General features: G+C 39.4%; 1 protein-coding gene across 4 annotated transcripts in view; it reads left to right on the top strand.

Moving 5' to 3' along the window:
- The first annotated feature begins 12,913 nt into the window (after positions 1–12,913).
- The window catches only part of LOC107784010 (AT-rich interactive domain-containing protein 6-like), a 28,550-nt gene continuing 17,714 nt past the window's right edge, over positions 12,914–23,749 (top strand). For 2 of the 4 annotated variants that reach the window (XR_001647604.2, XM_016605060.2), the window contains exons 1-6: positions 12,916–13,110; positions 13,313–13,368; positions 13,530–14,506; positions 14,590–14,629; positions 16,211–16,263; positions 17,472–17,517. Coding sequence is in view for 3 of the 4 variants with exons in the window: in XM_016605060.2 (XP_016460546.1) it covers positions 13,587–14,506; positions 14,590–14,629; positions 16,211–16,263; positions 17,472–17,517 (1,059 nt within the window). In the remaining variant the exon portion in view is untranslated. Of the gene's footprint in view, positions 13,111–13,312; positions 13,369–13,529; positions 14,507–14,589; positions 14,630–16,210; positions 16,264–17,471; positions 17,518–23,749 lie in introns of all 4 variants that reach the window. The other 2 variants (XM_016605058.2, XM_016605059.2) reach the window with 2 other exon arrangements.

Raw genomic sequence — 23,749 nt, 5'->3', positions numbered from 1 at the left:
AGTCAGTTTGAAGAGAAATCCAAGCCTAACTTAAATGATACAGAAGCCATCAATTTAGGGGATGCGGATGATATCAGGGAAACTAAAATAAGCATCCACATTGCACCGAATATCAAGTAAGAACTAATCAAAGCACTTATTGAGTTCAAAGACGTTTTTGCATGGTCGTATGATGACATGCCGAGGTTAAGCACTGATTTAGTGGTTCACAAATTGCCTATTAACCCGGTATGCCCTCCCGTCAAGCAGAAATTGAGGAAGTTCAAAACAGATATGAGTGTGAAGATTAAAGAGGAAGTAACCAAGCAGCTGCTAACAAAGGTTATTCGGGTCACTCGATATCCCGATTGGTTGGATAATGTGGTGCCAGTGCCGAAGAAAGATGGGAAGATCAGGGTGTGTGTCGATTACCGCAATCTGAACAATGCAAGCCCAAAGGATAACTTTCCATTACCCAACATCCATATCTTGATCGATAATTGTGTCGGACGTGAGATCAGGTCTTTTGTGGATTGCTATGCTGGGTATCATCAGATTCTGATGGATGAAGAATATGCGAAAAAGACGGCTTTCATTACACCATGTGGAACTTATTGCTACTGGGTAATGCCATTTGGTTTGAAGAATGCTGGGGGCAACGTACATGAGAGCAATGACTACTGTGTTTCATGACATGATACACAAAGAGATCGAGGTATACGTGGACGATGTGATCATAAAATCCAAGCATCAGGAAGACCACGTAGCAGACCTAAGGAAGTTTTTCCAAAGACTTCAAAGGTACGATATTAAGCTCAACCCGGCCAAATGTGCATTTGGTGTTCCATCTGGAAAGCTGTTGGGATTCATCGTCAATCGGCGGGGCATTGAGTTGGACCCATCAAAGATCAAATCCATCCAAGATTTGCCACCGTCGAAGAACAAGACAGAAGTAATGAGTCTGTTGGGAAGGTTGAATTATATCAGCAGGTTTATTGCTCAACTCACAGCAATTTGTGAACCCATTTTTCGGCTATTAAAGAAAGATGCTGCGGTAGAATGAACGGCAGAATGTTAGGAAGCATTTGACTAGATCAAAGGATATTTGTCAAATCTACTTGTGTTGGTTCCACCTGAGCTAGGAAGACCGTTAATTCTTTATCTAACGGTCCTGGAGAATTCATTTGGCTGCGTACTGGGGCAACACGACATTACAGGAAGGAAGGAGAAAGCCATCTATTATCTCAGCAAGAAGTTTACAGGCTATGAGGTTAAGTACACTCAACTCGAGAAGACATGTTGCACCCTAACTTGGGTGGCCGAGAAATTGAAGCATTATCTGTCATCATATACTACTTATCTCATTTCACGCTTGGATCCACTGAAGTATATTTTCCAGAAGCTTATGCCCACAGGGAGATTGACGAAATGGTAGATATTACTCACAGAATTCGACATCGTCTATGTGACGAGGACGGCCATGAAGTCCCAAGCATTGGCTGATCACTTGGCCGAGAATCCCGTTGATGAAGAATACGAGCCCTTGGAGACGTATTTTCCGGATGAAGAAGTGATGCATGTAGATGAGTTGGAATTATCTGAGGAACCAAGTTGGAAGCTCTTCTTTGATGGAGCCGCAAATGCGAAAGGAGTTGGAGTATGAGTGGTACTTATTTCTAAAATAGGATATCATTATCCTGTTACGACACAACTATGTTTCTATTGTACCAATAATATGGCTGAATATGAGGCATGCATTTTGGGCTTACGGTTAGCTACAGACATGGATGTCCAAGACGTCTTGGTCTTTGGATACTTGGACCTTCTGGTGCATCAAATTCAGGGTGAATGGGAAACAAGGGATTTGAAGCTCATACCATATCGACAATGCTTGCTTGATCTGAGTAAACGATTTCGATCAGTGGAGTTCAGACATATCCCAAGAGTTCATAATGAGGTTGCCGATGCTTTGGTCACTTTAACATCGATGTTTCACCACCCATACAAAATTCATGTTGACCCATTACATATCTAGGTTCGTGATCAGCATGCTTATTGCAACATGATAGAGGAAGAAATGGATGGCGAGCCGTGGTTTTATGATGTCAAGGAATACCTCAGGATGGAGATATACCTGGAGTAGGCCACCAGAGATCAAAAGAAAGCCACTCGGCGATTGGTAAATGGATTTTTCCTCAGTGGAGTAGTGTTATACAAAAGAACACCAGATTTTGGATTGCTGAGATGCATAGATGATGGTCAAGCCACGACAGCGATAACAGAGGTACATGCGGGAGTTTGTGGGCCACATATGAGCGGATATGTATTGGCGAAGAAGATTCTTTGAGCAGAGTATTATTGGCTCACTATGAAGCGTGATTGTATCAATTTCGTGCGAAAATGCCATCAGTGTCAGATACACAGAGATTTGATTCATTCTTCGCCAACAGAATTTCATACAATGTCAGCACCATGGTCATTTATTGCATGGGGCATGGATGTCATTGGACCGATTGAGCCGGCAGCTTCTAGCGGTCATAGGTTCATTCTAGTAACCATCTATTATTTCACCAAGTGGGTTGAGGATAAAACTTTCAAGTCGGTAACCAAGAAGGCAGTGGTGGATTTCGTCCATTCCCATATCATCTGTAGATTTGGGATCCCCAAAGTGATCATCACGGATAATGGTGCTAATCTTAACAGCAATATGATAAAAGAGGTATGTCAGCAGTTTAAGATTATGCACCGCAATTCCACCCGTTATCGTTCCAAGGCGAATGGAGCAGTTGAGGAACCCAACAAAAACATAAAGAAGATACTTCGGAAGATGGTAGAAGGTTCAAGACAATGACATGAAAAGCTACCATTTGCATTGTTGGGTTATCGCACTACTTTTCGTACTTCAGTAGGTGAAACTCCTTATTTGTTGGTATACGGAACTAAAGCAGTGATACCGGCAAAGGTTGAAATCACGTCCCTCCGGATTGTCGCTGAGGCTGGGATTGATGACGATGAATGGGTCAAAGCCCGATTGGAGTAGTTAAACTTGATTGATGAAAAGAGATTGGCAGCAGTATGTCATGTCCAATTGTATCAAAGGAGAATGTCAAGAGCCTACAACAAGAAGGTGCGCCCCAGAAAATTTGAAGTGGGGCAGCAGGTGTTGAAACGAATCCTGCCACATCAGGTCGAAGCAAAAGGCAAGTTCGCCCCGAATTGGCAAGGGCCATTTTTTGTAACCAGAGTGTTGTCCAATGGCGCTCTATGTTTAACAGATATCTACATGGCTATCAATTCTGACGCAGTTAAGAGATATTATGTATGATTTTTTTTGACTGTAATTGTTGATTGTTTGTAATTGGCATTTATCGGAGAATGAAATAACGGAGACAATTCTTTCTTCTATCTAAACACTTTAACCTTTGCTTCCTCCTTTGAGCATTATTTATTCTTTCATACCCCTCTTTTGGAATCAGTAATGAAAATGAAAGAAAAAGAGAAGAGAAAAATAATGATAATAAAGACAAAAGAAAGTCACAAGAAAAACAAAGGAATTGGGAACTACGTTTGACCTGATTCCTCAAAGAGGATACGTAGGCGCCTCACGGCTTGGTCATAGTGTAACAAAAAAACAAAAAAAATCCCTAAGCAAGAAAAATTGTGGCAGAAGTTGTGTTTATAATTTTGGAAAAGAAAGTTGATTCCAAGAGTTGTAATGTTTTACCCATCAAAATTATTTTGAACTTTTTTTACCCTTTTCTTTTAGCCATACACAAAAACCCATATTGATGTCCAAAAAAAGACCTCCCGATCAGTATCCGAGAAGTGCCAAGTCATACAAATGGAAGTCGGGAATAACACTCTGATCCCCAGTAGAGAAGAAGATTATAAGCTGGAAATGAATCGATAGCCGAAAGAATCCCCAACAGAGAGAGTAATATCGGTAACACTCCAATCCCCAGCTAATAAAATAAAATAAAATGAGAGAGTTTTATCGGTGAAAACCTCCACAGGCACCATAAGGCGACGGAAGTTGAGAGAAATAAAATGAGAGAGTCTTATTGGTAAAAACCTTCACAGGCACCATAAGGCGACGAGAGTTGAGAGAAATGAGAGAGTCTTATTAGTGAAAACTCCTCGAAGGGCACTATGAGGCGACAAGACAAGATTGGCAGAAAGGATCCGCATTTGGCAAAGAGTTGAGTGCCTGTTTATCCCCAGCAAGTTGAGGCCGTCCGAAAGATTGATTGATACAAGTAGACTGGGTTGATTAATCCGGAATGCACGACATGATCGTTGGGATCGGTTATATCATTCAGATAGGTTCTTTTCTTTCCTTTTCCCCAACATTTGTTCATAAAGACTTCTTCTTTTTCTATCTTTTTAAATCATCATTTTTTCATTTTTGGTCTAAAGACTTTATCTCCCCAGCAGTTTTGTTTTTGAAAAGGATTTTCAGAGCTTATTACCAGTTGCCAAGATGGTGCAAAAGCACAATATGGATAGGACGGGCCAAAGATAATGCAATGGAACGAGAAAGACGTTCGTTGCAAGACCAAATGATGGATTGGTCTAGGATTCCAGGGGAAGTTGGAGAAAAACAGAAAAAACAACAGTGGAAAAGTTATGGATCAAACTCCAAGAGGATCCCCAGCAGATTTGCGAGATGCAGGAACAACTCCGACAGATTATCGACCAAGTTCCGCGATAGTCGGACAACACAGAGCGGGGAAGGAAGAGAAAAGAAAAACCATCCCCGGCAGGAATATCATCCTCAACAAATAATATCATCCCCAGCAAGTTTTGTAATAAAACGCAAAGCAGGGAAAGAAAAAAGGGAAAAACCATCCCCAGCAGGAGTGACACGACCACTCACCACGTTTTAAATTAACAAATTTTTCTTTGATTTGAAGCAGGGAAAGGAAATGTTATTGACAGCGGGAAGACATGGCCACAAAAAAGATTATCAAACTGGGGCAGAAAAGTTTCTCTCATTGCGAAAATTTTCTTGAAATCAGATACTCACTTGGGGAAGATGGAAGATAACACAAGTTTTGAAGGAAGTGGAATCCCCAGCAATTTGCGGGAGAAGGCAATACAAGTTTTAAAGAAAGCAATCTTGGAAGAAACAAGATAACCCAAGTTTTAAAGGTAGTGGTCTTTGAATAAGTATCATCCCCACCATTGTTAAAAGGAGGAAAGTAACTAGTCTTAAAGAAGGAAGATAATTCCCCAGCAGTGTTATCCCCGGCAGGTTTCAGAGAAGTGAAAATACCAGTTTGAGGGAAGTAGTTCTAGTGGAAGGAAAGAGCCAACTTTAAAGGAAGTAGTCTTTGAAGAAGGAAAATAACATATTTCTGAATAAAACACCGGTGTTATCCCCAGCAGTTTTCAAAGGAATGAAACACCTGTTTAGAGGGAAACAGTTCTAAAAAAGATAATTTCAAGTTAGAAGGAAAATGGTTCAGAAGGCAGGAAGGAGCAACAACAATAAAACATATTTTAAGAAGTGGTAGAGTCAGGAGCCCGCCTGAAGAACAAAGGTATTATATTTTTAAGAAGTTGTTGAAATCAGGAGCCCGCCTAAAAAATAGAGGTATTATATTTTTAAGAAGTTGTTGGAGTCAGGAGCCCGCCTGGAGAATGGAGGTGTTACATTTTTTAAGTCATAATTGAAGTCAGGAGCCCGCCTGAAAAATGGAGGTGTTATATTGTTGAGTTGTAGTTGAAGTCAGGAGCCTGCCAGGAGAATGGAGGTTGTTGTCATTTCAAGTTGAAGTTGAACTCAGGAACCCGCCTGGAGAATGGAGGTGCTATGTTTTAAAGTCAAGTTGGAGTCAGAAGCTCGCCTGGAGAACGGAGGTGTTACATTTTAAGTCATAATTGAAGTCAGGAGCCCGCCTGAAGAATGGAGGTGTTATATTTTTGAGTTGTAGTCGAAGTCAGGAGTCCGCATGTAGAATGGAGGTATTATGTTTTGGGAAGTAGTGAAGTCAGGAGCCCGCCTGGAGAATGGAGGTATTACATTTTGAGTTGTAGTTGAAGTCAGGAACCCGCCTGTAGAACGGAGGTTGTTATATTTCAAGTTGAAGGAGTCAGGAGCCCGCCTGTAGAACGGAGGTTGTTATGTTTCAAGATTGAAGGAGTCAGGAGCCCGCCTGGAGAATGGAGGTGTTATATTTTTAAGAAGTTGTTGAAGTCAGGAGCCCGCCTGAAAAATAGAAGAGTTATATTTTTAAGAAGCTGTTGAAGTCAGGAGCCCGCCTGAAAAATAGAGGAGTTATATTTTTAAGAAGCTGTTGAAGTCAGGAGCCTGCCTGTAAAATGGAGGTTGTTATCATTGCAAGTTGCAGACGAAATCAGAAGTCTGCCTGGAGAATGGAGGTATTATATTTTTAAGAAGTAGCTGAAGTCAGGAGCCCGCCTGTAGAACGAAGGTTGTTATATTTTAAGATAAAGGAGTCAGGAGCCCGCCTGTAGAACGGAGTTTGTTATATTTAAAGTTGATGAAGTCAGGAGCCCGCCTGTAGAACGGAGGTTGTTATATTTTAAGTTGACGCAGTCAGGAGCCTGCTTGTTAGAACAGAGGTTGTTATATTTGAAGTTGATGAAGTCAGGAACCCACCTGGAGAATGGAGGCCGCATTATCTTTTTTAAAGTCAAGTTGGAGTCAGGAGCCCGCCTGTAGAACATAGGAATAAATTTCAAGATTGAGGTCAGGAGCCCGCCTGTAAAACGGAGGTTGTTAAATTTTAAAGTTGTTGCATTCGGGAGCCCACCCATAGAGCGAAGGTGTTACTTTTTAAGTTGTTAAAATTAGGAGCCCGCCTGCAGAACAGAGGAATACATTTCAAGATCGAATCAAAGGTCAGTAATGCGGAGGGTTACAACACAATACCCCCAGCATGAATCCCATCGCAAAAATCGGAAGGAAGACTACAAGAGCAAGTTGAAAAAAGATAAGATGTTGTAATCCCCAGTTTAGTCTAGCTTCTTGTTTTCTTTTGGCCCGGTGTAATAAGGAGGTCGGAAAGCAGTAGTAACAGCATACAACAGCAGTAACAGCAAAAATGCAGTCCCATGATAGTCCCAGCTACAAAAACTTCTCGAACTACATTAACCTGATTCCCTTCTAGCCAGAGATATGTAGGAAACCTTTGAAGCAAAGGTTCGGTTAAATCTTTTCAAAAAATGCTTCACACGGAATATTCTAACAGGCAAAAATCGCTCGTATCCGCTCACTTTATCTTTGCACGAAAACTTTTTGTGTTTTTGGCCAAAGAGGGGCAGCTGTGAGCACATGATTTCTGCTTCATGAAAACTACTCCCAAAGAAATCGAAAAATAAAACAAATTGCCTTTGGGTATAATTTTGAGAACTTTACGTGACATTTCGGATAATTATTTTTGTCTAATGTTTAGTTTGTTTTAATTAATTAAAAATACAAAAATATATGTTGCATGTACATTTAAGATTTAATTGTGCACTTAGGAATTATTTGAACCATGTTTTATTTTTAAGAGAAAAAAAACTACAAAATAATGTATTTTTGCATTTTTAGCATTTCATGTCCAAGTTATGTGATTTTATTTGATTGTGTGTGTTAATTGTTATTAAAAGTTAGTTAGTACTTTTATAAATTAATCTAGTCCTATAAGTTAATTTAGGATTTTTGGAATTTTTAGTTTTATTAGTTTAAGAAAAAAAAGGCAAAATAAAAGAGTGTTAAGTCATATTTGGGCCAAATCAATTTAAAGTCACAATTTTTCTTCCCCTTTGAAATTGAAACCCAGATACCCAGCCCATACTCCATCCCCGACCCGGTCTGCCCCATAGCCCAAACGACCACCCCCTTCTCCATTTTCATTTTCATTTCCAATCCAAAAACCCTAAACCACCCGCCCTCTCCTTCTTCTTCTTCGAACCAACGACCACCCCACTGCCATCTCCAAGCTCCATCGACATCCATGGCTGTCCTCCTTCTTCTTCGAACCAACGACCACCCCACTTCTATCTCCAAGCTCCCGTCGACAACCTACAGCCCAATGACCCTCCAGTCGCGAGCACCAGCCTTCTCCATCGACGTCGTTCGACCACCTGAAACAGCCTGCCTCACCTTCTTCATAGCCACCCTCCAGTCCAAAACGAGACCAACCATCCGAGGTCGCGCTCGGTCGTAAGTCGAGGCAGTGCGTCGAGGTTCCGTCCGAGTCCGTGTTTGTTAGTCAAGCGTCGAAACAGTGTTGTGAACGAAGCTGTGTTTCATCGGAAGTTCAGCATTGTTCGACGTCAGATCGTTAGCATAAAGGTCAGCCATAGCTCGTTCACGGATTTTTTGCTTTTTCTTTGGAGTTTCATTTTCATTGTGCGTAACTGAGCAAGAAAGTGCAGTAATAAAGGTCATATCTCTTACCTCGAATCTATGGTATTCACGGATCTATTTGTGGTTTCGTTTTAATGTGGGTTCATTTTGATAAAGTTTTCGCATGAAGTATCCTAATGCATATTCGTTGAAATTATATGTGTATGCGTTTTGACGACTTTCCTATTGTTTTGAGTTCAATTGATGATTGTGTTTAGTGATTTGGATATACTTGTTTGTTCTGATATGAATCTGGCCTTGTTGAATTGTCCTAATGTTGTTGATTGGGAGTTGGTTTCATGTGTTTAATTAGTCAATTGTTAGGATTTCTCAATTAAGATTGGTTATAACTGCTATAGTTTGGTTAATTGATTATGAGGATTAGATATAGCGGATGGGGTAGAATGGTAATTTCAATAGTTTCAGGGGTATTTTGGGATTTCAAGTTTTAAAAATGATTAATTTGAGTGCTCTGTCCACTAAGCACTAATAATATTAAAATAAAGCATTGTTTAATACATAGTGGGGGACAAGACATTTGCTAGTGGGGAACAAGGCATGCAAGTGTGGGGAACAAGACATGCAAGTGTGGGGAACAAAACATAATGGTATGAAAAACTTAAAAAGGATTGATTAAAATATGTTGCCAATACCTGTTTTTGGGTTATAAATAGGGTCATTTCAAGAGAGAAAAGGGGCTGGTTTTTGGAGAGAAAAAAATCAGTTCTCTTTCAGTCTTTTTTTGAGAGAGTCTAGGCTGGATTTTTAACATTTAAAAGTTTAGTAATCTGAGAGTAAAAGACAGGCTGGTTTTTAATCCAAAAGGTTCAGTGTTTGGAGAGCTAAGAAACTGAAAAGTGGGTCTTTTCTTTTACTGCTGAATATCAGAACTAGTACTGTTGTTGTTTCATTGGTGTTGCTGTTTGGTATTTCTGGGGTTTCAATTGGTTCTTCCAGAGTTTGTTATTGGTTATTGGCTACTGTTTTCATTGGGTGTTGCTGGAACTTTGCCGGTTCCTTCCTTTTTGATCTGTCACTGGGTTGTTCTGTCACTGCGTTGTTGTGTTATTACTGTTGTTGACTGCTCCTTCATCTTCTTGTATTTCCACTATCCAGGTACACGTTCTAAAACTCTCAAATTTAATGGAAAGGAAGTAAAGAGTCGTTGGAATGGATTTCTGAATTTTCCCTGTTTCTTTGTGTTTAATTTGATGTATAAGCAGTAGTTCACTTGATATTTCATAGTATGTATGTATTGGAATGACTTTGGAATGCATAAGCTGGACTGATTGAATCTATTTCTACAAACATGAAATATCAATTGTACTTAATCTTAGTTGGTGATTACTAGTTATGAAATATACTGTATTTAATTTTTTTTTCAGTAGTCGTGAAATAGTTTCAAATAGTTTATGTCACAAAACAGGTTCAAATAGTTTATGGAAATCAGCATATTGGTTTAATAGGTCTAATTCTGAAATTGCGAGTTCACTTGAGTAAATAACATCATTTTAAATAGCAATGTAAATAATGTTAGTAACTAATGTTAGTTCTCAAATGTTAGTGATTAATGTTAGCTTGGTGTCAGTTTTTAAGCATTGATGCATTTTTCAACAAATCGTAAAAAGAGCTCAAAATGGCTTTGTATTCCACATAGTTAATTCCAATAATCCAATTCATATAATAAAGCTAAAGTTAAACTGGATCAAAATGGTAGCTAGTTTGTTAATATTTACAACGGCAGGCGACGGATCTTAAGTTAGGGAGCTGGTTCAAACTAGAAGGTGTTTCCTTTTGTTTGGACCCAGACTTGAACTTGAAGCCCGAACTTTTAATGCTAATTGATTAGGATTTTTCTTTATTCTTAGAGACAAATATATAGAAAATCATAGTCGCTTTAGGATATCCTTGAATAAAAATGAGATGAGCCTCGCCGAATAAAAAATACAAAATTGTGGGGCCCTCAATAAATATTTATTTTAAAATACTTAGACTTAGGGACGGGCCGTTTAGCGAATTTCATGACCTTCCCCAAAAGATAATAACGCGCAAGTCACTTCCGGCGCGCTTTAAATAATTTACTCTCTTAAACTTGGGTGCACATTTATGTGACCCAAATCCAAGTCTCAACGAAGTCGAAATGTGTCGCTAACCACGGGTACATTAATTGTGACGTGGTTCGAGATGCATTTCCACGATGTTGCAAATTCCTTATAAAAATAATGAATGAGACGAGCCTCGACAAACAAAAATACACAAGCTGCGTGGACCTCTATACGTGTTGGTAAAATTACTTAGATTTTGGGATGGGCCGTTTAGCAAAATTTCACGGCCCTACCCAAAATAATGATACGCTAGTCGCTTTAGGCGCATTTTTTAATAATGTTATCTTCTTAAACTCGGGTGCACATTTATGTGACCTAAATCCAAATCTCAACAGAGTTGAAATGTGTCAATAACCACAGGCGCATTGATGTGACGTGGTTCGAGATGTATTTTCACGATGTTGCAATGCTCGGTAATAATAATAATAATAAAAGCGGTAAACAGTTAAAATTTGCACATAGGATTCAACATGTATTAAAATCAGATAAATAAGTCGAATATGATAGTTGAGCGACCGTGCTATAACCACAGAACTTGGGAATGCCTAACACCTTCTCCCGGGTTAACAGAATTCCTTACTTGGATTTCTGGTTCGCGGACTATAATACAGAGTCAATCTTTTCCTCGATTCAGGATTCAACCGATGACTTGGGACACCATAAATCTCCTAAGTGACAACTTTGAATTAAATAATAAATCCCGTTTCGATTGTCCCTTAATTGGAAAAACTCCCCCTACGCCCCTGCGGGCGCAGGTGAAAAAGGAGGTGTGACATTAGGCGCCATCACGACTTCTACTTTGAGATTCTAGGTCGTGACAAGTTGGTATCAGAACACTAAGTTACCTAGGTCTCACGAGTCACGAGCAAGCTTAGTAAAAGTATGGGGAGCGGTACAGAGACGTATGTACTTATCTTTCAGAAGCTATGGAGTTTAGGAACAAATTTCACTTCTTTTCTTCTTTATAGTGCGATTTTATTCTTTCATTGATAATTGAACCTTTTTATTCTTGTTCTCTCGTAGATGGTGAGAACCCGCACAACATAAGTAGCCGGCCAGGAGCTGGAGCCCCCAGTGGCAGCTACGACCAGGGGCAGAGGTCGAGGCCACGCCAAAGGCCGAGGCAGAGCTTAGCCTAGAGCTCGAGTAGTAGCACCTGCAATAGAGCCTCAGGTAGATTTTGATGAGGAGGTTCCAACTTAGACTAGACCCATCAGACCAGCTCAGTTTTCGGAGGGGTTCATAGCCACTCTAGTGCTTCAAAATGCTCTAGTCTGTTTCGCGGGCCTTATAGAGAGTGTGGCCAAGACCGGTACATTTCCGGTGGCACCAGCTGTCTCTCAGGCTGGGGGAGGAGAACATACTCCCGCTATGTACACCCCATAGCAGATGACTCCCCAGTATCAGATTCCGGCAGCTCCGCCAATTGGGGTGGTTCAGCCAGTTGTTGCGGCACAGGCCGGTGTTAGGCTCGCTATGTCTTTTGAGGCTTTGTTGAGGTTGGACAAGTTTACCAAGCTTTTTCTAGTTCATTTCAGTGGTGCATCTTTTGAGGACCCACATGATTATCTAGACCGCTGCCACGAGGTGCTGCGGAACATGAGTATAGTTGAGACCAACGAGGTCGATTTTGCTGTGTTTCAGATGACTGGTCCACCAAGAGGTGGTGGAGAGATTATATGTTGACTAGACCAACTGGGACGCCGACACTTACTTGTTAAACAATATTATAAAAAACAACTCCAATATTGTATCTAAAAGCTTTCGTATCATAAATAGCTTTAAAATATCAACGTTTGATGAAAGATATTGTCATATAACCTACAATTAACTATGATGTTATTTGATTCTTGTTCTTGAGAAAGAAGTAAGGTTCTGCATATATTTGAGAAAGATGAATTAACACTTATACTTGCTTAGAATTTTGTGAGTCTATATCCTACTACTTTTAGTTTATTAGATTTATGAACTTATTTTATATTCAATACACTTCTTAAATATTGGGATAATATATTTTAGTATATCCGGATCATTTTAGGAAAGTACAGGGACAAAACGACACTAAAGTTCATCCTTTTAAATTTTTTGTGTATGACATGTACATTAAACGAGAAAAAACGAGGTTTGAATACTCCACAAAACAACAATTAACCTTGAGAGATAATTATATCAAGGCGTAATTGATATTGTTAAAGCTGAAGAATATGGTGAAGATAAAATTGATCAAAAAATGATTCTTCTAATATCGTCTATTGGACCAATTGAATTTTAAAATATAGAGATATACCCAAATTTAATTGATAGCATAATGGCTAAAACAACAGAGATAAAATTGGTCGGATGTCTTTTAACTTTATTCATAAAACATCTTAATATTACTTGAGAATCCTAGTATTTGGTGTATTTAAATTTATAATTTATAGTATGTATCCAATACCTATTTTTAATAAATCAACTTGCAAAATAAGCATGCGTGGCAGATGGCATTAAATGCACTTCCTTCCTCGAAAACCATCTTAAAATCACAATGATGCCCGCATTCGCAGAGCCCAAGGATTTTTGGGAGCGCGAAGCTTCTTGCCGTTCATCTGTCTATCTCGCTGGCGGGAGATTCAGCCGTTACTAGGGCTCTCTGTCGACATTGCCGGCGTCAATTCCTTCAAGGTCTATCAATCCCTTAGCTCTAACGTATTGCTTTGTTTGATTCTGAAAACTATCCAATCCCGTTAAGACCTCCTGACCCTCTCCTTTTTTTCTCTTCGTCTTGAACATGGCGCAACTTTAGTTGGTTTTGACATTATCTCATCTGAAGCAACTATAAAGATTTTGTTTTTCCTCATTTTTTATTTTTTCTATGCTAAATTAGGAGTTCGGCTAGTTCGAGGCTGGCAGCGGTTAAGAAGCTAGTTAAGCTGCTTTCAGGTTTGAATTCAAATCATTTTTCAAGTTAACTGTCTCACAAATCAAAACGGTGTTAACGTTATTTAAAAGCTAATTTTAGGTAAAATAGTCATTTTCTTTTTCTGGATTGAAAAGTGGCTTCAAGCCGAAGATTCACATTCGCCGCCCGGTTGTTCTTGCAGAAATTATTTTCGTTTCTTGCCATTTTCTGGGTTGTAATCAAGCATTTCGAGACAGACATGGTTGATTGTAAGATAGAAGATAACAAAGAAACCCTGCCAGAAAAGGGGGATGCCATTTCCAGTAGCGGCATCACAAATGGCACCGTGTCAAAAAAGGACATACTTGCAGAAAAAGAGAACTTGGGCGAAGAGTTGGTGACTGCAGGGAAGGAGCTGTTTCAAGATGTCGGTAGTTGCACAAAGAGGGAGACCCCAGACTTCAGCATACTTGATGCTACGAGTTCTCGGGTGCAGAATGAAGAAGGAGACTCAGCAGACGAAAATGTTTTGTTCAAATCTCCCACCGTTGCCTCCAAAGCTGAAGGCGATGTAAATGCTAGTGAATCTCAAGGTCCTCGTGGCTGCAGGGACAGTACTAATCTTGATTCTACTGATCAATTGGACTCCATCGTCCAGAATGAGAGTCTTACGGAAGTTAGAGCGGATGATGAAGAACTTAAAAAACGGAAAGATGGGGTGACTGAAGGGGAGGTAAGTGGTCGGGCAACTCAAATGGAATCATGTACGATATATGTTGCTGGAAAAAAAGAACTGAAAATTGGAGTGAAGAGGTGTGCCTCACTCTTAAACAATAAAGAAATGGAGGAGAACCTGAAGCGAGGAGCGATTCTGAAGCAGGCATCAACGGAAAATGAAACAAAGGAGGGATCGGATGATTTGTTGAAAGAGACAGAGGTGCTATCAGCCAATAAAATAAAGGATGAATTACTAAAGCCCGAATTGGATGTTGAACATGATATTGATGTGAAAACTCCTGGCAAGACCTTTCTGCTGGATATAAATCCCATGGGGGGCGATGAGTCTGGAACAGAGGAAGAGCAAGCTGCATTTATGAAAGGGCTAGAGACTTTCCACAAAGAAAGGTGCTTGGAGTTCAAGGCCCCGCGGTTCTATGGAGAGCCATTAAATTGTCTCAAGTTAGTTATTCACTTGTTTCAGAATCTCTATTTACTGTGTTTCTTGAACTTGGTCTAATTATTTTTGTTATCATGTTTGTCAGGTTGTGGAGAGCAGTGATCGGACTTGGTGGTTATGAGCAGGTCCGTATAGAGTTTCAATACGCTGCTGTACCGTTACCATTTAATTGACAAACTTGTGTAACTGGTAAGAGTCAGAATAATGCAAATTTGGGGTGAAAAGAAGTGTTTTGGATTGAAAAGGATCTGTGATGGTTAATGGCTAAGTGAAGGTTCAAGAAAGGGGCTGGAAAATATTAACTGCACTGGTATTTCTGAGGGCTAGGCAAACAGTATGAGGAACTGAAGAAAGAGGAAAAGAAAAAGAATAAGCTCTAGTGGTTTCCTTCAGTTTCCCTCTCCCTTTCTCCTAGGCGAGTGGAATATTGAAAAATAACCAAGGTTTAGTCACCGCTGTAAAGAATGTATATAGAGACCTAAAGAGCGTTCCATACAAACTCATTACATAAGAAATCCCCTGCAAAATAGAGAAGTGGGCATATTAGGTTCAATTTGTCGCTGGAATAGTGGGGAAATTGGTGGGGAATTGATGGATCTTTATGGGAATACCAATTGGTTTAGTTTTGATGAATAAAGTGCCTATGTCAGAGGATAAAGACTCTAGGATTCAGACCTATATTTCCACAAGAATAAACATCTAGCACAAGGTTGTATAAGCGCCAAAGAAGTGAGAAAAAACTTCTTAAATCTGTAAGAAATTAACCTTAGTAAATTGGAACTAGTTTTCCTACAGGGGTCACTATTGTTGCTCCATCTTCAGTTAGTTTCCTTTTTTTTTTCTTCCTGTGGTGAGACAGAGTTGTATTGATCTTGTTGATGGATAGTCGTGTTGACATGGGTACCAACAGGTGCCAAATGTGTTATAGTACAAAAAGTTAGGAGATTCTATGGGAACCCTTGACTCCTCTAATAACAAGTTAGCAAATATGTAAGAAACATTAAGACTTTAACCTGTTTTGTGTTTAGTCATTTTATATCGGTATTTTAGTTGTAGCAAGAATAGGAAAGTTCTGCGGAGCGCTCCTTCGCTGGTGGTAATCTGGTGTATTTGGTTGGACTATGCTTTAACCTTTCAGGAGTGGTTTCTTTTACTATACCAGTATGATTGAGATTCGGGTTTCTTTTCCTCTACGCTGTAAGAATTTAGGCCTCTTTCATGATACTTGACTTTTTTTAAATGGATTAGTGGATTGGAGGAGACTTCTGCTTATTTGATGCATTAATTTTTTACTTGGCTTTAGTAGAACTTTCGTTTCTTATTAAAGGGCCTCCAACTTTTTGGCTCATGTTTGACTTTTGTTAAGTGGATTAGTGGACTGGAGGAGACTTCTGCTTATTCGATGCATTAATTTTTTACTTGGCTTTTAATATAGCTTTCTTTTCTTATTAAAGAGCCTCCAGCTTTTTGGCTCATGTGTTCCATACAAGTTTACTGACTACAATTCTAGAAACATATTCGAGTTAAGGAAAGACTACAAGAGCTTTATCTTTGGTTCTGCATAGAGATTACTATATGGGGTTGAATTCTAGTATTTCATGCTTACAAACTTCTGTTTCTTTCCTAGCTTTAAAAAATCCATTGTTGGCTTATGATGGGGCGGCAGTGCTTTATTGATCAGTTATTTACTATTTATGGTTTTACAGGTAACATCATGCAAGCTATGGCGGCAAGTAGGAGAATCATTCAAACCCCCCAAGTAATGACAAACTCATATTTATGGTTTGCCTATATTGTTTAGAATTAGGGTTCTTTGATCGTATTGGGCAACATGGAGAGACGAGAGCTAGGCGATATCTCCAATGGATTAGGATATTTATCAGTTCAGCGGTCCCTAACCACGCGGTCAAATGCATGGCTGTAGTAGAATTTGAATTATGAGTTAGTTTAGATGTAGAAAATTAAGTTGATATTGACAAGAAAATCTGAAAGCTTTGGTTGGGCTAATGACTTGTTAGGCTACAAAAGTATATTTCAATCTTTTGCTCATTTAGGTTGCAACAGCTGTATCTAGTCAATCAGAGGAAGGTAGTTTGGTAGATAGCTCTGCTATATTGTGCTTGCTTCCACATTTGTTCAAGACAAAACACTCATTTTTTTCCCGGTGATAAGAGTATTTCTTAGAACATCAAATGCGGAAGCAAGCAATGCGTTCTATTAAACTGAAGAAAATCTTAGATCTTATGATATTTACCAATCCGGAATGCCTTTTTGGGAGGTTGACAAATTCTTGGTGCAACTCTGTTTGCAAATGAGTTAGCAGACTGAGGCTGTCGTGCAAGCTTGACTTTGAAAAGGATCATGGTCATTTCAATTGGGGTTTTTTGACTTTGAAATGGAAAGAATGAGATTTGGAAAATCAACGAGAGTCCCACATAATTCTTTCAAAGCGCAAGGGATATACGACAACGGGATCCTTTATCTACAATGATGTTTGTTATAGAGTTCTGTATAAATAATCCTAGTCCCGTATGTAGTAGGAGTAGAATATGTATTATCTATAGGGCTCATTGTATCATTTTTAATAAATCAATAAAATAATTTTTCCGTGTATTATTTCTAACATGGTATCAGAGCAGTGATTGTGAGACACATACAGGAACCAGAATACAGCCAGCAGTCACCGTGCCTTACTGTTCACTCCATTAACATTTGTTTCTTTCTGATTCTTATGTTTTATCTAGCTCTCTCCTGCATGACATTAGAAGTTTCTTTAGTAGTTGGTGTCTCTTAAAATGGAACTGTCTTGATGATTTATTGTTTTCAATCTTGTGCAGGACTTGTACTACTGTCCTGCACAAGATTCTTTAGTAGCTCTCTCCTGCGTGACATTAGAATTTTCTTTAGTAGTTGATGTTTCTTAAAATGGAATTGTCTTGATGATATATTGTGTTCAATCTTGTGCAGGACTTGTACTACTGTCTCTTGGACATTCCGATGTTTTTACGAGAAGGTTAATCTAAAACTGTTTCCTTGAATTTTTATTTGTCTTCAGATTCTAATTGCCGGAACTTTTTTGTTTAGATAGTGTGTTTAGGGCACTCAAGATTTGTACAAGCTCAATCCTTTTTAAACGTGATATAAAGCGAGTGATCATGAATACTTCAGTTGACTAAAGTTTTCATTTAGGTTAGGCCAACATCTAGTTGTACTATGATTATAACATCCCTGGAATCTAATTCCGATGGTTATGAATTATTGCCGTGGAAGGTTTGTTGTCTTTGGATAAAGGTTCAATAGGGAAGAACCATGTGTACATGGATTAGATTCTGATGGAGATATTCTTATTCTCCGGGCTGGGTTTGGCACATTCCCAGTGTTCAGGTGTAAAATTTTTTATTTGGTTGATTATCGGGCACATAGATAGGCATTTTAGGATGATAAAACAAACAAGGGATGTCCTATCTGAAAGAATAGGTTGACTTGGGAAAATGTTCTTTCTCAAACCAAGAACGGGAAAGAAGACGAAAAATCCTATTTTTTGTTTGCGGTTATGTCTATATTGCACCTTCATCCCTTCATATAGCTACAATGGCAACCCTTCTTCTAGTCTCTTCTTTCTCTGTCCATTATCTTTTGATAGACAAGTATTTGTAAAAGCAGTACAAAGAAGACACTGGAGATCTACTTTACACTGATCCTTGTCGTAAACCAATTCTCTTGGATTAACTTTCTTGTATCTGGTTCTAGGTACTTCCTTGGATGTATAGCTTGGTTGCAAATGGTAAATGGCTCAGTTGAGCTGACTTTCAATGGACAAGGATTATATTGGTCCTGGCTCTATTGAGGCTCCTCCTCAATGGATATGCCATCCTCTATCTTCCCAACTGTCATGACCCAAACCGATGGGCCATGACGAGTGCCCGAGTCCTACCCGTCGAACACCCCTAAGCATGCGTCTAAGATATAAACATGAATTAAGGGCAGGTCATGAATAACACCTGTCAATAAATTACTGAATCATGTGAATAACATACGTGAGGAAAACATGTCCAAAAGACATATATACATATACATGCAGAATACGGAAAACATAGGCCGACAAGGCCATACAAGTATCCATATACATGACATCTGTCTACAAGCCTCTAAGAGTACATAAATGTCATAAAGGTCGGGACAGGGCCCCGCCATACCAATCAATACATGTCCAAATCATACTGACCAAATAGGCAATTCCGGAACAAATGGAGTGCTCCAACACCTTTCGCTGAGCTGATAGCCTACTTGGAAGACTGACAACCTATTTCTCGGGACCTGCGGGCATGAAACGCAGCGTCCCCAGGCAAAAGGGGCGTCAGTACAAATAAAGTACCGAGAATGTAAGGCATGAAAAACAGTATATAATGGACATGAAAGAAACATGGAGTAAAAGACTCAACCTGTAAGTCTGAATAACTTTGTGAATCATGAAACATTTATAATGTCATGCGTATGTGTGTAAACATCATCAAGCTATTGTGGTTGATGTGTCATGCCATGCATAGGTATATGCGTACATAACATAATCAAGCCTCTGGGGGCATCCCATCATATCGTCTCGGCCATTGTGGCCGAAATCATCAACGTATACCACTTGATCAGGTGGTAGTGCGTATATAACGCCATAACCTTTCCCCATACTCCATATACATATAATATACACGTATATAACGCCATGTGGTCATATGTTAATGTGCATGTATAAATGAATGCAATGCATAAGAAGTAAGTCAATAAGATCTCTCGGAATGTCATAAGATCAATATGCATTCGGATAAACTTTATCAACTTACGTATTTTTTGAGACCCATGAACAGACGATATAATGATAGGACATATGGGGAATCAAGAACATAGGCACCCCTAGTACTTCTATGAATAGAGTCATTTATGAAAGTTGCACGTTTGCTCGTTTCATTTTTATCATATGGATCATGCCAAAAGGAAAGAAGGGATAGCCTTGACATACCTTGTCGTTTACCTAACCACACGACGACTGTCCAGCCCGTTAGTACTTCAATCCACAACAAACAACAAGGGACCATTGTTAAGCTTATGGAAGCTAGAACTCAACACAAATGTGCGACTAGCTCGTCTACGAAATTTTGGACAGCACCTCCCCTTATTCTTTTCATTCTCCTCAAATCAATCAACATGTCCAGAATATCAACAACAACAACAACAACCCAGTAAAATCCACAAGTGGGGTCTGGGGAGGGTAGATTGTACGCAGACCTTACCCCTACCCTAGAATATCAACAAACATATATATATATATATATCTTTTTTCTAACCTCATATTTGTTACAATACATCACCAAAACAGTCCACACCATCTCACCCAACAACCAATTTCTTACTTGCACTTTCCAAGCCTTCTCTTCTTCCAAACACATCAACCACAATAGCAATAGTATTCTTAAGTTATTCTACTGATTTCCAGCCATAAAACATCAAGAATTCAACTCTAAAATAGTCCAGCAACTACAACACTTCAACATGAAGTTCAACCTACTTCACAAGTTTCTTTTAACAAATCAACTAGATATAGATAAATGATCTTAAATACAGATAGGAGAAGTTAAACCTTACCTTGGCAGCAAGAATACTTGTCCAACTAAGCTTTACTTCAAGCTCAAACAAGCTCTTTACCCCAAACAACAAAGCAAAGAGAGATAATTAGGTGATCTTGATCTTCCAAGAGAGAAATCACCTTACCAACTTGTGGATTTGGTCTTGAACCCGGATAACTTTGAGAGAGATCTTGGGATAAATTTTGGAGCTCCTTCACGTCGCAATAGAGTGAGAGGGATGGTGAATTGTACTTCTAAGTGAAATTGAGATATATCTATGTTTATATGGCCCCACTAATGGGCTTGGGCAGATGGGTCTTGGGCTGCCCCAAGACTTATCCATCTCTATCCTTTTCCATTCCCTTTTAATTTGATCCACAAGCTCTAAGTAGGTGATGTACCTACTTGTCACCTACTTAATATGATTAAGTAGGTGATTCATGTTGGTTCTTTTTCCATTTTGAAACATGCGTCTCATCCTCATTAAATAATTTAGACATGTGTCGAGTAGCTCAAGCAAGTAGGACGGAAAGTAAGTTGGTGAAGCAGGCACGTCAGGTAGGCAAGCATCTCGTTTTTATTTGTCCAAAATCTCCTTTCTCGCGTTTAAGTGCATTCGTCCTCAACCTAGTCATTTGTATGCTGAACGGAAATATGGATGTAATATCATTAAATCATTATATACTTTCAAAGAGAATCTCATTTTCGAGCTTACATCAATTGACTTACGGTGTACTTTCATGTACGAAACATAGGGTGTAACACCAACGATTCATGGATATGTTTCTTTGGGATTAATGAAGGGTAATAAAACACCTGTATACACACCCTTTGATGTACTAAGATCCTTGTGAGAAGACAAAGGATTAAGAGTTGTTTTTCCTCTCTTCTTCCTTGTAAATATGGGGACTACACACCTTTTGTGTAGTTATTATTGATATACAAATATGTTACCCCCCTCCAACCAAAAAAAAGGAACACCCGTACATAAGAATTTTACCAAAAAGTAGAAAGCCTCACAATAATATATTATTTTCTACGAGGCCACTTATTTATTTACTTTTTCTTCATAAAAAAATATAAATTTTTACGAACCCAATCTTCTAGACATAAAAGAATTTTATGGGTAGGTGCAGCAAAAGAGAAATAAAGGATAAAAGGCTGTTCCTCAAATGGACAAAATCCTTTGTTCTATTATCAACAACAAACAACAACAACAAACCAGTGTAATTCCACAAGTGAGGTCTGGGGAGGATAGAGTGTATGCAAACCTTACCCCTACCTTGTGAGGGTAGAGAGGTTGTAGACCCGCAGAAAGATGAAAAAGAAGCAATAGCAATAGCAATAGCAATAGTAGTAAGCAGTAAACAACAACATGATAAAAGATTAACCGAAGCGGAAAAAACAAGAATAGGGATAAGAATGAGAAACATAAACTCAAGGTAGTAAAAGAAAACCGAGCATAGGAAAATATAAAAGCAATTTAACACTACTGGTATGGGAAAGAAATACGCTCCACTATATACTATCTTTCTACCCTAATCCTCAACCTCCACACCCTTCTATTAAGGATCATGTCCTCGGTAAGCTGAAGTTGCGCCATGTCCTGCTTAATCACCTCCCTTCAATACCTCTTTGGTCTACCTCTACCTCTCCTCGTACCCTCCAGGGCTAACTTCTCACATGGTCTCACTAGGGCAGCTGTGCCCCTCCTCTTCACATGCTCGAGCCATCTTAACCTTACTTCCCGCATCTTGTCCACCACGGAGGCCAATCTCACATTGTACCGAATAACCAACATTCTCATTTATGCCATTTTATCTTCTGGACATGGGTTTTCTGACTGCCCAACACTCTGTCCCATACACCATAGTCGGTCTAACCACCACTTTGTAGAATTTACCTTTAAGTCTGGTGGTACATTCTTGTCTCACAAAACACCGGATGCGAGCCTCCATTTCATCCACCCTGCTCCAATACGATGTGTGACATCATTGTCAATCTCTCCATTATCTTGGATGATGGACCCAAGGTACTTGAAACTCGCTCTCTTGGGGATGACTTGTGAATCAAGCCTCACGTCCACATCCGCTTCATGAGTCACGCCGCTGAACTTGCACTCCAAGTATTCCATTAAAAGCTCTCTTTTTTTTCTTTTCCCATACCATCCACGTCAGATAAAAATATCTTCTATGACTGTTCCTGTCATCATCAGACACTGAATACCAAACTATCTCAGTATTTCCCACCCTAAGTGAGATGCTACCCAACAATGTAAAAGGAGGTGATTGACGTCTTCTCTCGAGCTTTTGCACATGAAGCATCCTCAAATTTTCAGCCTTCAATATCAACCCCCTCGTACTTAGCCAAGTGAAAGAACACACCTTTTTCAGTACTCTGCTGATCCATACCGAGAGTCAAGAGATATGGAAAAGCGGACTCCTCCAAATCAGAAGCTTCTCATAAGAGAACTTAACAGAAAAGAAGTCATTATTCCCTCTCCTCCTTCTCCAAATATCTTGCCTATCTTGTGGAATTCTTTGTTTGCTATCAAACTTTGGAATTCTGTGACATCCCAACCTTGTAAGTTCTTCCTAAAACTCAAATCCCACATAAATTCCTTGGTTGATCTTATCCAAATGACCAACAAAAATCTCAGTTATTAAAATTAAAAGATTTGATTGGCAGTCATAAAGTCCCAATCTGCACCATTTTCCTTGAGAATGGCCTGTTAGGACCTTTCAAGATTATTACTTTAAATTCCAATAATGCTGTGACCCAAGTGAGGACATTAATATGATAGGACAAAGAAGTTCCGATAATGCTGGCCTATGTGCTCAATTTCCTTGAACAAATTGTTTTTTCACATGCCTCTCCCAATTTTTCTGCCAGTTTGAGGCTCCAAACTGTCATTTTCCATGCTTCAAAACTGAATGCCTATCTCCACGTCCCCTCATCTCTTTTTCATTCATGTTTAACTAGCTAGGTCTTTTAGTGCTTGTTGTTTTCCTCCATCTCTTATTTCTAGCAGAACGAGCCTTTCAAAAACCTTGTTTATCAGGAACTCCTTAGCATTTGCTTCACCTATCCAAAAACATAAGAAAATGACTCATTGCAATATCTACTGGAACGGCTTCAAAGGAATTTTCTTTGGGATGCGGCGGATGGAACTAGAAAGTTTCATCTGGTGAATTGACAGACAGTCACTTCCCCAAAGAAGTGGGAAGTGGGGTGGACTTGGAGTAAAAGATCTTAGGGTATTTAACAAGCTTTGTTGGGGAAGTGACTGTGGAGATTCGAGGTAGAAGAGCATGCTCTATGGAGGGAGGTCATAGTAGAAAAGTACGATTCCACGAGAGGGGATTGGAGGACCAAGGCAATCACAACACCTTTCGGGTGTGGCATGTGGAGGAGCATCATGAAGAATTGAGAAGCATTCAATGGCAACATCACTTACAGGGGGATGAGAGGAGAATCAACTTTTGGAATCATAGGTGGTGTGGAGAGGATACTCTGAGGGTCTCCTTCCCTCACGTCTTCAGAGTTTCAAACCAGAAGGAATTGATGGTCCAACAGATTCGTAAGGAGCATGGAGGGGTAGTATGAGACCTCTCATTTAGAAGGAACATG

The sequence above is a fragment of the Nicotiana tabacum genome, unplaced genomic scaffold, assembly GCF_000715075.1.
Source record: "Nicotiana tabacum cultivar K326 unplaced genomic scaffold, ASM71507v2 Un00025, whole genome shotgun sequence".
Taxonomy (NCBI): Eukaryota; Viridiplantae; Streptophyta; class Magnoliopsida; order Solanales; family Solanaceae; genus Nicotiana; species Nicotiana tabacum.
This window is presented reverse-complemented; position numbering and strand designations above follow the sequence as displayed.